The sequence below is a fragment of the Mus pahari genome, chromosome 6, assembly GCF_900095145.1.
Source record: "Mus pahari chromosome 6, PAHARI_EIJ_v1.1, whole genome shotgun sequence".
Classification (NCBI taxonomy): domain Eukaryota; kingdom Metazoa; phylum Chordata; class Mammalia; order Rodentia; family Muridae; genus Mus; species Mus pahari.
The window spans coordinates 44,837,405-44,848,701 of NC_034595.1; the positions used below are offsets into that span (position 1 = coordinate 44,837,405).

General features: G+C 41.1%; 1 protein-coding gene across 1 annotated transcript; it reads right to left on the bottom strand.

Annotated features, from left to right (window-relative positions):
• Positions 1-251: 251 nt before the first annotated feature.
• Positions 252-1,608, bottom strand: Tusc1 (tumor suppressor candidate 1). The gene has a single exon (XM_021200962.1). It carries the CDS (start codon positions 1,520-1,522, stop codon positions 899-901), a length of 624 nt encoding a protein of 207 aa, XP_021056621.1. The 5' UTR covers positions 1,523-1,608; the 3' UTR covers positions 252-898.
• Between the last annotated feature and the right edge of the window lie 9,689 nt (positions 1,609-11,297).

Genomic DNA, 11,297 nt, shown 5'->3' on the forward strand with positions numbered 1-11,297 from the left:
TCCTGAAGGTTGTTAAAAATCAGGCAAAATAATCATGAACTAACTGAATAAGCATTAACGTTAATCTAAAATGTAGTAATAATAAAACAATCTTCAAACTATCTTGAGTTTTGTCAAGATTCTGTATAAATAACCCAAAAGATTACAAGAAATAAACAGACAGGTATTAAAATATGTAACATATATAGGCTTACAGGAACCTATAAAACTTCAAAACACATCAAATAGCAGTCATGGAAATTTGAGATTTTAATGCACCAGTTTTATTTATCAACTCAAATCATCACCTGTCAGAAGACACTCTAAAAAGCTCTCTGGAGGCCAACACACCAGAATATATTAAACATATGTGGACTGGAATGACGGACAATTATAAATATTTTCTTCTTTATAAAAAGGTAGTACTTCATGGGCTATCCAAGTAATAGCAATTTACAAAACACACTTAAAAGGTGGGTTGTGTAAGAGAAAAGAGCAGAATTTAGTGGGCAGGGGAATGAACAGGCATCATCAACTCAAATACACTATTCATCCTTCAAAGCATCAAAGATACAGGGGCTGGGCAAAAAAATTGGTCCTCACAACACTTTGAAAACTTCAAGAATTTAGGAGGTGCGACCAGGCACCCAGTTCTTGCTGCTTTAAAGCAGGTCTTAAGAGTCGCTTAGACCCCTCTCAACACCCCAGCAGTGTACTTGGCAGTTGCTTTGCACAAGTGGGGAACTCTTGCTTCTCTTTATCCATCAGGCCAACAGATTTGGCGCCCGGAAGTGCCCTTGGGTGGGGCTGGAGTTCAGGAGCTCAGGTCTTAAAAAGTTCTGCGTGCTGAGAGGGGCGGAGCGCAGAGTTCTACGGAGGCGGGGCGCGCGTAAGCCCCACCTCCCTCCACGCCCTCTGGCTACAGCCAGGGCCCGGGAACGTCCGGGTCTTGGGCGCACAGGCCGGTGGCGGTTTCTTGGAGCGGTGGCTCCTCGAGGGCAACCGGCGGGCGCGCGCCCTGCTGCTCTAGGTGCAGTTGCAGCAGCGCTCGGCGGTACATGACCTCCAGCTTCTCTAGCCGGGCCCGCAGCGCCCTGGGGCTGCCCGGCTCCTCCTCACGGCCATCCCCTCTCGCCTTGCGGTTGGTGGCGGGCTCGTCCGGGGCGAGGGTCTCGACGGCGGCCTCCCGCTCGCCGCCGTCGCCCGGCAGCCGCAGAGCCTGGCGGAAGAGGCTGCGGTTCTCGCGCCTGAGCCGCCGGTTCTCCAGCCTCAGGCGGGCGTTCTCCTCGCGCAGCCGCGCGTTCTGCCGGTCCCGCTCGTCCCGGGCGCGCAGGGCCTCCAGGTGGCTGGCCGCCAGGTCGGCGAAGCGCTCCTCCAGCTGTCGCCGGGCCCCGCCCGCGCGGCCTCGCCAACCCACGCCGCCGTCGCCACCGCCACCGCCGCCCTCACGGGCCCGGCCCAGGCGGCCCGACTCGCCCCGGCTCCCGCCGCCTTCCCCGCCGCAGCTCCCGCGCCGGGTGGCGCAACCACGCATGCGCCACATCGGTCCGGTCTGGTCGCACCGCCAGCTCCGTGGGCCGTGGGGCCGCGCGCGGGGCGCGGGCGGACTTGGGGCCTGGCTGGGCGCTCAGTCGCCGGCGGAGGAAGAAAGGTGGCGGGCGGCGCTGGCGGCGGGCCAGGGGAGGCCGGGAGTTGGCCCGAGCTGAGGCGTGTCCTCGTCTTTCGCGGCTGAGCGGCCCCCCTGGGCCTGCGGTCGCCGGTCGCCTCGCACCCGACGCCCCTGGGGAGCGCTCTGCTGCTCAGCCCTGTGTCCGTGCCCGCATAGCCTTGTCCTCTGCTGGGTGCCGGGTGGCCACCGCTTCCCCGCGGGCCTGGGCACTGCGGGAACACTCCCACCTTGCCCCGCTCCCCAGCACAACCGCCAGTGCATACTTTGCGACTTACATGGCAGTCTTGAAACAAAATGAGTTTTGAGACTGCATTTATAGCATTTGAAATCTATTTGAAACCACGCCCAGGTTTAAGAAACACAAAACTTTATTGGGCTACACCTGCCATGAGGCCCTCTGACTCCAACAGGTAGCACTCCAAATACTGGAGTATTTATGTGTTGAAACTTTGTAAGGTTATACTGGGTCACATCTCAGGGCAGTCCTTAGAATTCATAAACTACAGTTTTATTTATTTGAGACACAGAATATTCAGATGTTTCCAAACTATCTGGAGACATTGAATACTTACATTTATGTGAAGCACATTGCTGCTTTTTCCTAACATCTCAACCCACAAAGGCCCTGGATGATTGCAAAGAAAACTCTTAGATACTGAAGTAAAAATCTTTGAGAAATACATGTTAGTTAGAATCTGTGTTTCAGCCAAGGTTCTGTTTAGTTTTTAGGTACCACGTGATCTACAAAACTACCACACCAAGGAAATGAACAGGTTGTGCCTAGGAGAACTGTGGGTCAAATAAGTAGTTAGAAAAACCAACACTCAGTTATTGTTCTTTAATTTTTCCAGCTAAAATACTAAAATACCACAAATTCAGCTCTAAACAGTCATTTCATTAAATCAGTAACAAAGATGTTTCAAAATTTTAAGTCAGTTTAGTTTAAGAGAAGGCTGTCATTCTTAATTTGCATTAAAATGTAAATTTTAGGCAGTAAACATTGGAGGCAGAACCTGACTTCTCTATACATTACAGAACCAAGAATATGTTGTTAGCATATCCAGACAGTGTAGAACGACAGAATGCTAATATTCTAGGAAAGATGATTTGCTCTGGGGTTTAGACATGACAACTCTTTTAAGAGTATAAAAGTATAACAAAAATGTAACACCAGTCACTGCCTACATGCTAAAAATTAGGTATCAACCCATTTTTATTAGCGTTCTTCCTTTTATGTCATTTATAAAACTATACTATTTTACTCTTCAGGATTCAAATTGTGCTGTTTCTCTTGTATACCTTCTTACAAGCAAATGCTTCATTGTCTTTTAATGTTTTGGTAAAGAACATTGGCCCTAGTTGAATGGGAAGGCAGGCCTCTGTGCTCTCTGCCTTAGATCCCACTCAACTTCTGAATGCTTCCGTCTTGGTAATACAGTAATGCTAAATGTCCTATTAAGCAGATACAACTGAGGATAGGGGATCCCAGTTTATATTGCTAGTCTATTTGATAAATGTGTGTGTGTGTGTGTGTGTGTGTGTGTGTGTGTGTGTGTGTGTGTCTGGTTTTTCAAAAGACAACAGAAGAGGGGAGGTAAGAAAAACAGAAAAAGCAGTCTAACAAAAAGATGAGTAGAAACTATGATGACTTTCTTTAATACCTTATTTATTATTTAATGTTTGGGTAGTTTGTCTGCATGTCTCTCTCTGTACCTTGAGTGTGCCTGGTCCCCTCAGAGGCCAGAAGACATAGAGTGTAAGATTCCCTGGGACAGTTTCCAGTAAGTTGTGAGCAGCTGTTTGAGTGTTGGGAATAGAACCTGGATCCTCTAAAAGAACAGTTAGTGAGTGCTCTTAATTGTTGAGCCATCTCTCAAAACTTGAAGGTTGCTTTATTAATGAACATTCACATATAGCTAATGAGGAGTATATCAAGATTCCTCAATAAGAATGGAGAACAATGTCAGTTATAAATTAAAGTTGGGGGACAGCAGACTGAGATCACAGCCAGAATTGTTGGTGTGTACTTGCATTAAGATTTATTTAGAGTAGTATGTCTTATAATCTGGAGATTAATATTGCATTTATTTATTGAAAATGTAGCTAGTGCATTATCCTTATAATTATATATTATGTCCATATAAGTTATAGTGGTCTATGCAGAAAAACATTACAATAGTAGCTATAATGCTATTATATATCATGTGAAAATTAAAATGATTATGGGACTTAGTAAAGTTAAAAAATATCATGCTGCAATAGAGTTTAGAAGAAGAAAATATATAAGATACACAAGCACTCTTTGGGAAATAAATAAGACTGATTTGTTACATGAACAGATGTTTCTAAAGAGTAGAATCACTTGCTGTTCCTGGTTGAAAGTCTCAAAGAATACAGCTCATTCTTTTCCTGACAACACATGACTTATGCTCTTCAGCTGTGCTTAATAAGACAGAAGATAAGCAGCAGGGCAAGGAGGGCTGGCCTGAAGGACAGTTCAAGGAGGCAGAATTTCTTTAATAAAAGTAACTGTTGGATAGCAAGCTGTAGTGAAGTCCAGTGAGCTACTTCAACCTTTTCTTTTTAATTTCAAGAATTATTTCTGTAAGGTTCCTAAATGAGGTTTGACGTTAAAAACAAACAAACAAAGCAGTAAGACACTTAGAACAGTTGGCTTTGTTATTCTGCTGAAAGAACAATCTTTTTTTACTTTTATTTTATTTTATTTTATTTTTTATTGGATAAAATGTTACTCCCTTTTCCATCCCCTCCCCCTGAAACCCCTTATCCCATTCCCTCTCCCCCTGCTTCTGTGTGGGTGTTCTCCCACCTACTTACTCCCATATCCCTGTCCTGGTCCTGGCATTCCCCTACACTGGGGCAGTTAACATGACCAAGGGCCTCTCCTCTCATTGGTGCCCAACAAGACCATCACATATGTGGCTGGAGCCATGAGTCCCTCCATGTGTAATTTTTGGTTGATGGTTGAGTCTCAGCTCTGTGAGGTCTGGTTGGTTGACAATGTTGTTTTTCCTGTGTTTGTAAACCCCTTCACCTCCTTCAGTCCTTTCTCTGCCTCCTCCATTGGGGACCCCTTGCTCAGTCCTATGGTAGGCTATGACCATCCACTTCTGTATTTGTCAGGTTATGGCAGATCCTGTGGTCTGTGAATTGTATCTTGGGTATTCCAAGCTTTTGTGCTAATATCTACTTATCAGTGAGTGCATATCATATGTGTTCTTTTGTGACTGAGTTACCTCACTCAGGATGATATTTTCTAGTTCCATCCATTTGCCTATGAATTTCATGAAGTCATTTTTTAAATAGCTGAGTAGTACTCTATTGTGTAAATGTACCACATTTTCTGTATCCATCCCTCTCTTGAAGGACATATGGCTTCTGAAAGAACAATCTTTAACTCTGTCACATTTATTTCCTATAAAAAGGACTTTTCATACTTAGTTGCCCATCCCTTATTCCCCATGCCTATTCTTATTCAACAACCTAAATTTCGTGTTTAAGAGCAGTCTCTTAAATTGGTAAAATGAATTAATTGATGAAATTACCATCATTGTATTTGTTAGTATATAATGCCTCAAAATACTTTTATAAATCTTGTAGTTGAAAAAAGCTATGTCAGCATATTGAAGTGAAGTTTTTATTTGGCCTACACTTGACCTACTTGTTTAGTATTTCTCAAAACAAGTTTTGAATTACAGTTATTGACTATATTATATCATCCAATCTAACAATCTGATCATGATTAGAAAAGACCAAAAGTCCTTAATTCCAACTCCAACTCCTCAGATTGAAATAGAGAAAACGGGGCCTTCTCTGAAGGATGGCTTTCACTCATGGACTGAATCAGCCAGAACTATGAAATCTGATCCATGCTACATAAACCATTCGATTGAAGTACATTTTATAGCAGCCTGAGCTGATGATGTTTCTGTTTTATCTTGGATATTTGAATTGTAAAGGACCTGCTAATATGAAATTTATATCCTACTCTTCCTAAATCTGAGCCATTTTATGATACATTCTGCAGATTTAGAGAACAGACATTATGCTCCTGTATTTGGCCTCTGTGATGGATAATCTTGAATGTCAACAGGATCTGGAATCAACTTAGAGACTTGCCTTTTCACAGATCTATGAGAGCTTTTCCAGGAAGGACTAACTGTAGATAGAATTATCCAGAATGTGTGCCACATTCTCTGAAGGACCAGATACAAAGAGGTCCAAGGAAAAAGAAATGCTGCTTACTTGACTGCCTTTACTTCTTGCTGGCGAGTGTATTTGTGCCAGGTTTGGGTTAGTGAGCCGCCCATACTCATAGACTGAGGAGTTCTCATGTTCTCTGCTTCTCCAGCATGCTTGTGCTGGTTAGTTTTATGTCATCTAGACACAAGCCAGAGTCATCTGGGAAGAAGGAAATTCAGTGGAAATGCCTCCACCAGTTTGTTCTGTGTGCAGTCCTGATGTACATTTTCTGGATTGATGATTGATGTGGAAGGACCCAGATCACTGTGGGTAATCACCCCTCCCACGCTGAGCTGGTAGTCCTGGGTACTATAAGACAGCAGACTTTGCACAGAATAGGAGCTAGGTAGTAGACAGCACTAGTTTGTCACTTCAGCATTAGCCCCTGCCTCAAGTTTTCCCTCCTTGTCTGGGTCCCTTTGTGACTTCCTTATTTGATGGATTGTGCAATAGAACTGAACCTGACATAAATCCTTTCCTCCCAATCTGGATCATGGTCTTTTATCACAGTAGTAGAAACCCTGACAAAGACAGAACTGATGACCACTGTGGGATCATCAACCCCTATCCTGTAAGCCAATCTAAGAAATCCATTTTTGTAATTCTTCCTAATAGTTCTGTTCCTCTAGGGAATTCTAACACAGTGTCATTATTACACTATATGCACATATCAAGAAACCATTAAAGATCATCAGTGTATGCAAATATTATTTACCGTTCATACTTCAACAAAACAGAAAAAAGAAAATAATATTAGTAAAATAATACCTCTAAGCAATAGGTTTTAACCTGGCACTGAAATTCCTTATTGTGTCTTATATTGTAAACATTTCTCATGTAAATGAATCTTCAAAAACTGGTGAACTCCTGGGTTTAGAGAACTACTTCATTGTGTGAAGGTAAGGATAGGCAGAGGTAAGAGAAGCAGAGAGAGAAAACTAGTTCTTAAGTGACTGGGATGTAGAAAACGTTCACTTATTCTTTACTATCCTGGATAATCTCTTTTTCATTTTCTTTTTTACCCTAGAGTTAGGGATTTTTTAAGAGACAAAACTGTATGTAGTTCACACCCTGACTTTGAATTCCCTGTGAGGAGCTAAGGCTGTTCTTTAACTCCTAATCCTCTTGCTACCATTTTCCAACAACTAAGATGTTAGTTCTACTCTACCTTCAAACAAAAGGCTGAGGAAGGAGAATCAAGACCCTATCTCAAGAAAAATAAATTATTAGGTAAAATTGATAACTAGTAGTCATTTTTGCAGGTTCTTCTAACTGAAGTTTATCCAGAAATTCTATAGTATTTTGGCCTTATTCAGACTGAAGTAGGAAGTGACTGGCACTGATTCTTAGTAAAAAGCTCCGTTAATAACTAGTATTAATATGTACTAATTATATTTTACATATACTTTAAAACTATAATAAATAATAAATACAAGTATGTATTGAGACATTCAAATTTGGTAAATGTCACACCCTTCCTAGATCTGTTGCCTCGGGTCCTATCCTAAATCATGGTTCACTCACTTGTCACTTGAGAATAAATATAAGACCTTCTGTTTGTTTGTTTGCGAAAGACATGCATATCTTAAACATAGAAGCAGCTAGCAGGAGGTTTTCAATAACTCCAGGATATTATTATTCCATTGTTTGATTTTATTTTATGAGGTAGAAATTTATAGAATGATTTCTTGTGAATAGTCAATGCCATTTAAAACTCTCATTTGAGTTACTTGACTGAGGAGCTACTCTAAATATAAGATGTTGTCCCATTGGTGATATGATTCTTATTTCTTGATAGTTCTCATTAAGTGTTTGGGTTTTAAAATCCATATTCTGTAAGCCGAGTGCTGAGGAGTTTGGTTAATCACATTCTGAGCTTCATGTTTGCTAATATTCTCCCTGAAGCCTGAACTGAGCTTGGTTCATTTTCTGAAAGCAGATTTATTGGAGCTATGAAGAACAAGTATCGATGCTCGGGAGTGTGAAGACCTCTTTATTGGAATAATTACTGGAGAGTTAGGAATTGTAAATATTGATTGCATTTATTTAGTTTTTTGATACGGGCAAAAATATTAAAAGCCATCAAACACCAGCATTGCCTTTCAACAGCATCATTTAGTTCTAGCTACAGGGAAAATTGTGACATAAACAAAAGCAGTGTGACTTATCTGTCTTAATTAGGGTATTTTCTATACTGAAGAAATACCCTTCTTCCAGCATGATACAAAACTAACTAGACATATAAAAGAAGGTAAATGTGATACAGGCTAGCATAAAGTAGTGGGGCCTACTGCAAAAGTTATGGACACAAGATAACTGACTCAGAAGACCATTGTCCCACTTTTCTCATGCTATATTTCTGGAAATTTGCATTTTTCCTTAAAGGAACTAAAACTGTACTTAAAATACACATGTGGCTGTATTCATCAGCCACATGTGTATTTTAAATGCAATTTTCAAATTAGTCCCTAGCTTACACTAACCACAATTTCAATGTGCCCAGTCACATGTAGCTGTGGCATGTTGGGAAATAACTGTTGGCACAGAGAGATCTTGTGGGTAGCAAGAGAGTAGTCACATGCCCTACTGCCCACTCAAATTGATGGCTTCAACTTCAGTAGCTATGTTGAAATTGATAGTCAAAAAACATACAAGAGATACTTTCAATATTTTTCTATATACACAATTTCATGCAAGTTAAACAGTTTTCTTGCAAACATATGTATAGAAGTCCATCCTATTCTAAACTATACATGTCTGAGATAGTATTTGGTGTTATTTAACATAATGTAGAGTCACATGGTTTAAATATGAACCCCTCCCCATAGGACCAGGCATTTGACTATTTGGTCCCTACTTAGTGGCACTTCCTAGGAAAATTAAAGCAAATGTGGCCTTTCTTGTGGGAATGACTTGGAAGATTAAAGCCTCTCTCTAGTTCTAGCATGTTCTCCATTTCATGCCTGCATTAGAAGATTCGAGATCTGAGTTTCCAGCTCCTGCTCTTGTGCCTGCCACTGGCTGCCAAGCTTCCTCACCATCCATGATGGACTTGTACTTCTCTCGAACCAGAAGGCCACATAAGCTTTTTCTACTACAAGTAGCCTTTGCCATGTGTCTTATCAGAGCAGTAGAAAAGTAAGGAATATACCTAGGAAGAGGTAACTTACCTCAATGAAGGAAATGACTTGATTAGACTGAGCTGTGAGTATTGTAATTGATGGAGGAGGTTCTCAGCCCACTATGGCGGTACCAGGTGGTCCTAGGCTATATTACATAAGCTATCTGGACAAGCAAGAGAACAGGGCGTCAAGCAACATCATTTCATAGTTTCTACTTCATATTCCTGTCTTGCCTGACTTCCTGCCCTGACTTCCTTCAGTGATAAACTGTGACCTGGAAATGTAAACTGAAACAAACCCTTTCTTCTACAGAATTGCTTCAGTGTTTGATCATAGCAAAAGGAAAGAAAGTAGACCACTGTGTCACTGATGGTGGTGATTCTGCCTCAGACTGAGCTCCAGAGTGACTCGTTAAATAACAGGGATGTTGGGAAACCCTCATGATTAGAATTAAGATAATCATAAGATTAACTCAGAAAAGTGTGAAAATAAATCATTTAAATGATCTCTTAGTCCTTGTTCATTACTCTCAGTGATCTTTCTGCCATTCAAAAGGAAGCATGAGTTCTGGACATTAACAAAATCTCTCATTTTCAGATATTGAAGAGCTAGGTAATATAATTGATAACTAAATTCCTATTCCTTAGTGTAACAACATGCTCCATGCCTTCTTCATGCAGATACCATGAAGAGCCAGTATGAGGAAATTGAGTTTTACTTCCTTCCAATCTTCACTGTGGCTCTTTTTGTGGTTCTTGTTTTTAATTGTTGTTGCTACTATTTTTAGCTCTTAGGGGAGGCAGTAACATGATAAACTAAAAGTCAAGTTCAAACAAAAGTAAGAAAACAACCGGTGGTAGTGCAAATATTTAGTATTGGATCTCAGATGCCAGATGTCACATGCCTGCCTGCACTCTGTGTCTTTGTGGTCTTCTAGCTTTGGTGTTAAATTCTGTTCTCCTTTTCCCATGGAATGACTTTAACTGGCCAATATGGTCCTTTGGGGAATAGTAAAGGCACTTATATACTTTCAGGTTAGTCAAACTCCAGAAGTGCTAGCTACTATCATGATGGCCTTGTCAATTCGCAGAGTCATCTTCTACTAACACTTAACCTTTAGATTTATCCAGGTACCAGGCCTCACTGCAGTAGGTGCCAAGAGACCATTTTCATCACATTCCACTGTGCAGAATTATACACAATACATGGGCTTCTTGCTCGGATACTATCTTTTACAAAGAATGCATACAGAGTCTTCTGTTAGCACTTATTCTGAGATAAGGAAAAGTCCTGTTGTGTTTCAAGCAAAATTCCTATCCTAGTGAATGTGTACTGGCTAGTTTTATGTCAACTTGATACAGCTGGAGTTATCATAGAGAAAGGAGCTTTAGTTGGGGAAATGCCCCCATGAGATCCAGCTGTGGGGCATTTTCTTAATTAGTGATTAAGGGGAAGAGGCCCCTTGTGGGTGGGACCATCCCTGGGCTGGTAGTCTTGGTTCTATAAGAGAGCAAGCTGAGAAAGCCAGAGGAAGCAAGCCAGTAAAGAACATCCCTCCATGGCCTCTGCATCAGCTCCTGCTTCTTGACCTGCTTGAGTTCCAGTCCTGACTTCCTTTGGTGATCAACAGCAACATGGAAAGTGTAAGCTGAATAAACCCTTTCCTCCCCAACTGCTTCTTGGTCATGATGTTTGTGCAGGAATAGAAACTCTGACTAAGACAGAGGCTATAAATATATTCTGGCAGTGTTCATGGAAACCCAACTACCAGTCAGGTACTGACCAGAGCCCAGGTGCATAATGGTGAGGAAGGAGATGTAAGAACTGATTGGGTTGCATTTTGACAGATAGAGCCTATGGAGTGTGTCAGGGAACATCAACACACAATGCATTCTTTCAACTCTCTTGTCATTAGAATACATTGGCTTTATATCATGGAGATAAGTTCAGTTTGCTTTCACGGTCATCTGTATAGTAGTAACATAATTAAATTACATGAAGGGTTAGAACATTTTCAGAACTGAAAAAGAATGCACCGCTTGCCATTGTGACTATAGGTGATCAGGTTATATCATTTACTGAAATGAATATGATCTATATTGATTTCCAAAATGTATATCTCAATCTTAAAATTTCACTCTAAATTTAAGCTTCATGAATGTCAATTTTTATTTAATGTGTTTTCCTATCTTACTTGTTCTGCAAGTAATTCTACCTATATTAAATTTAATTTTCCCATGTTATCTTTTATTGAAAACATTTAT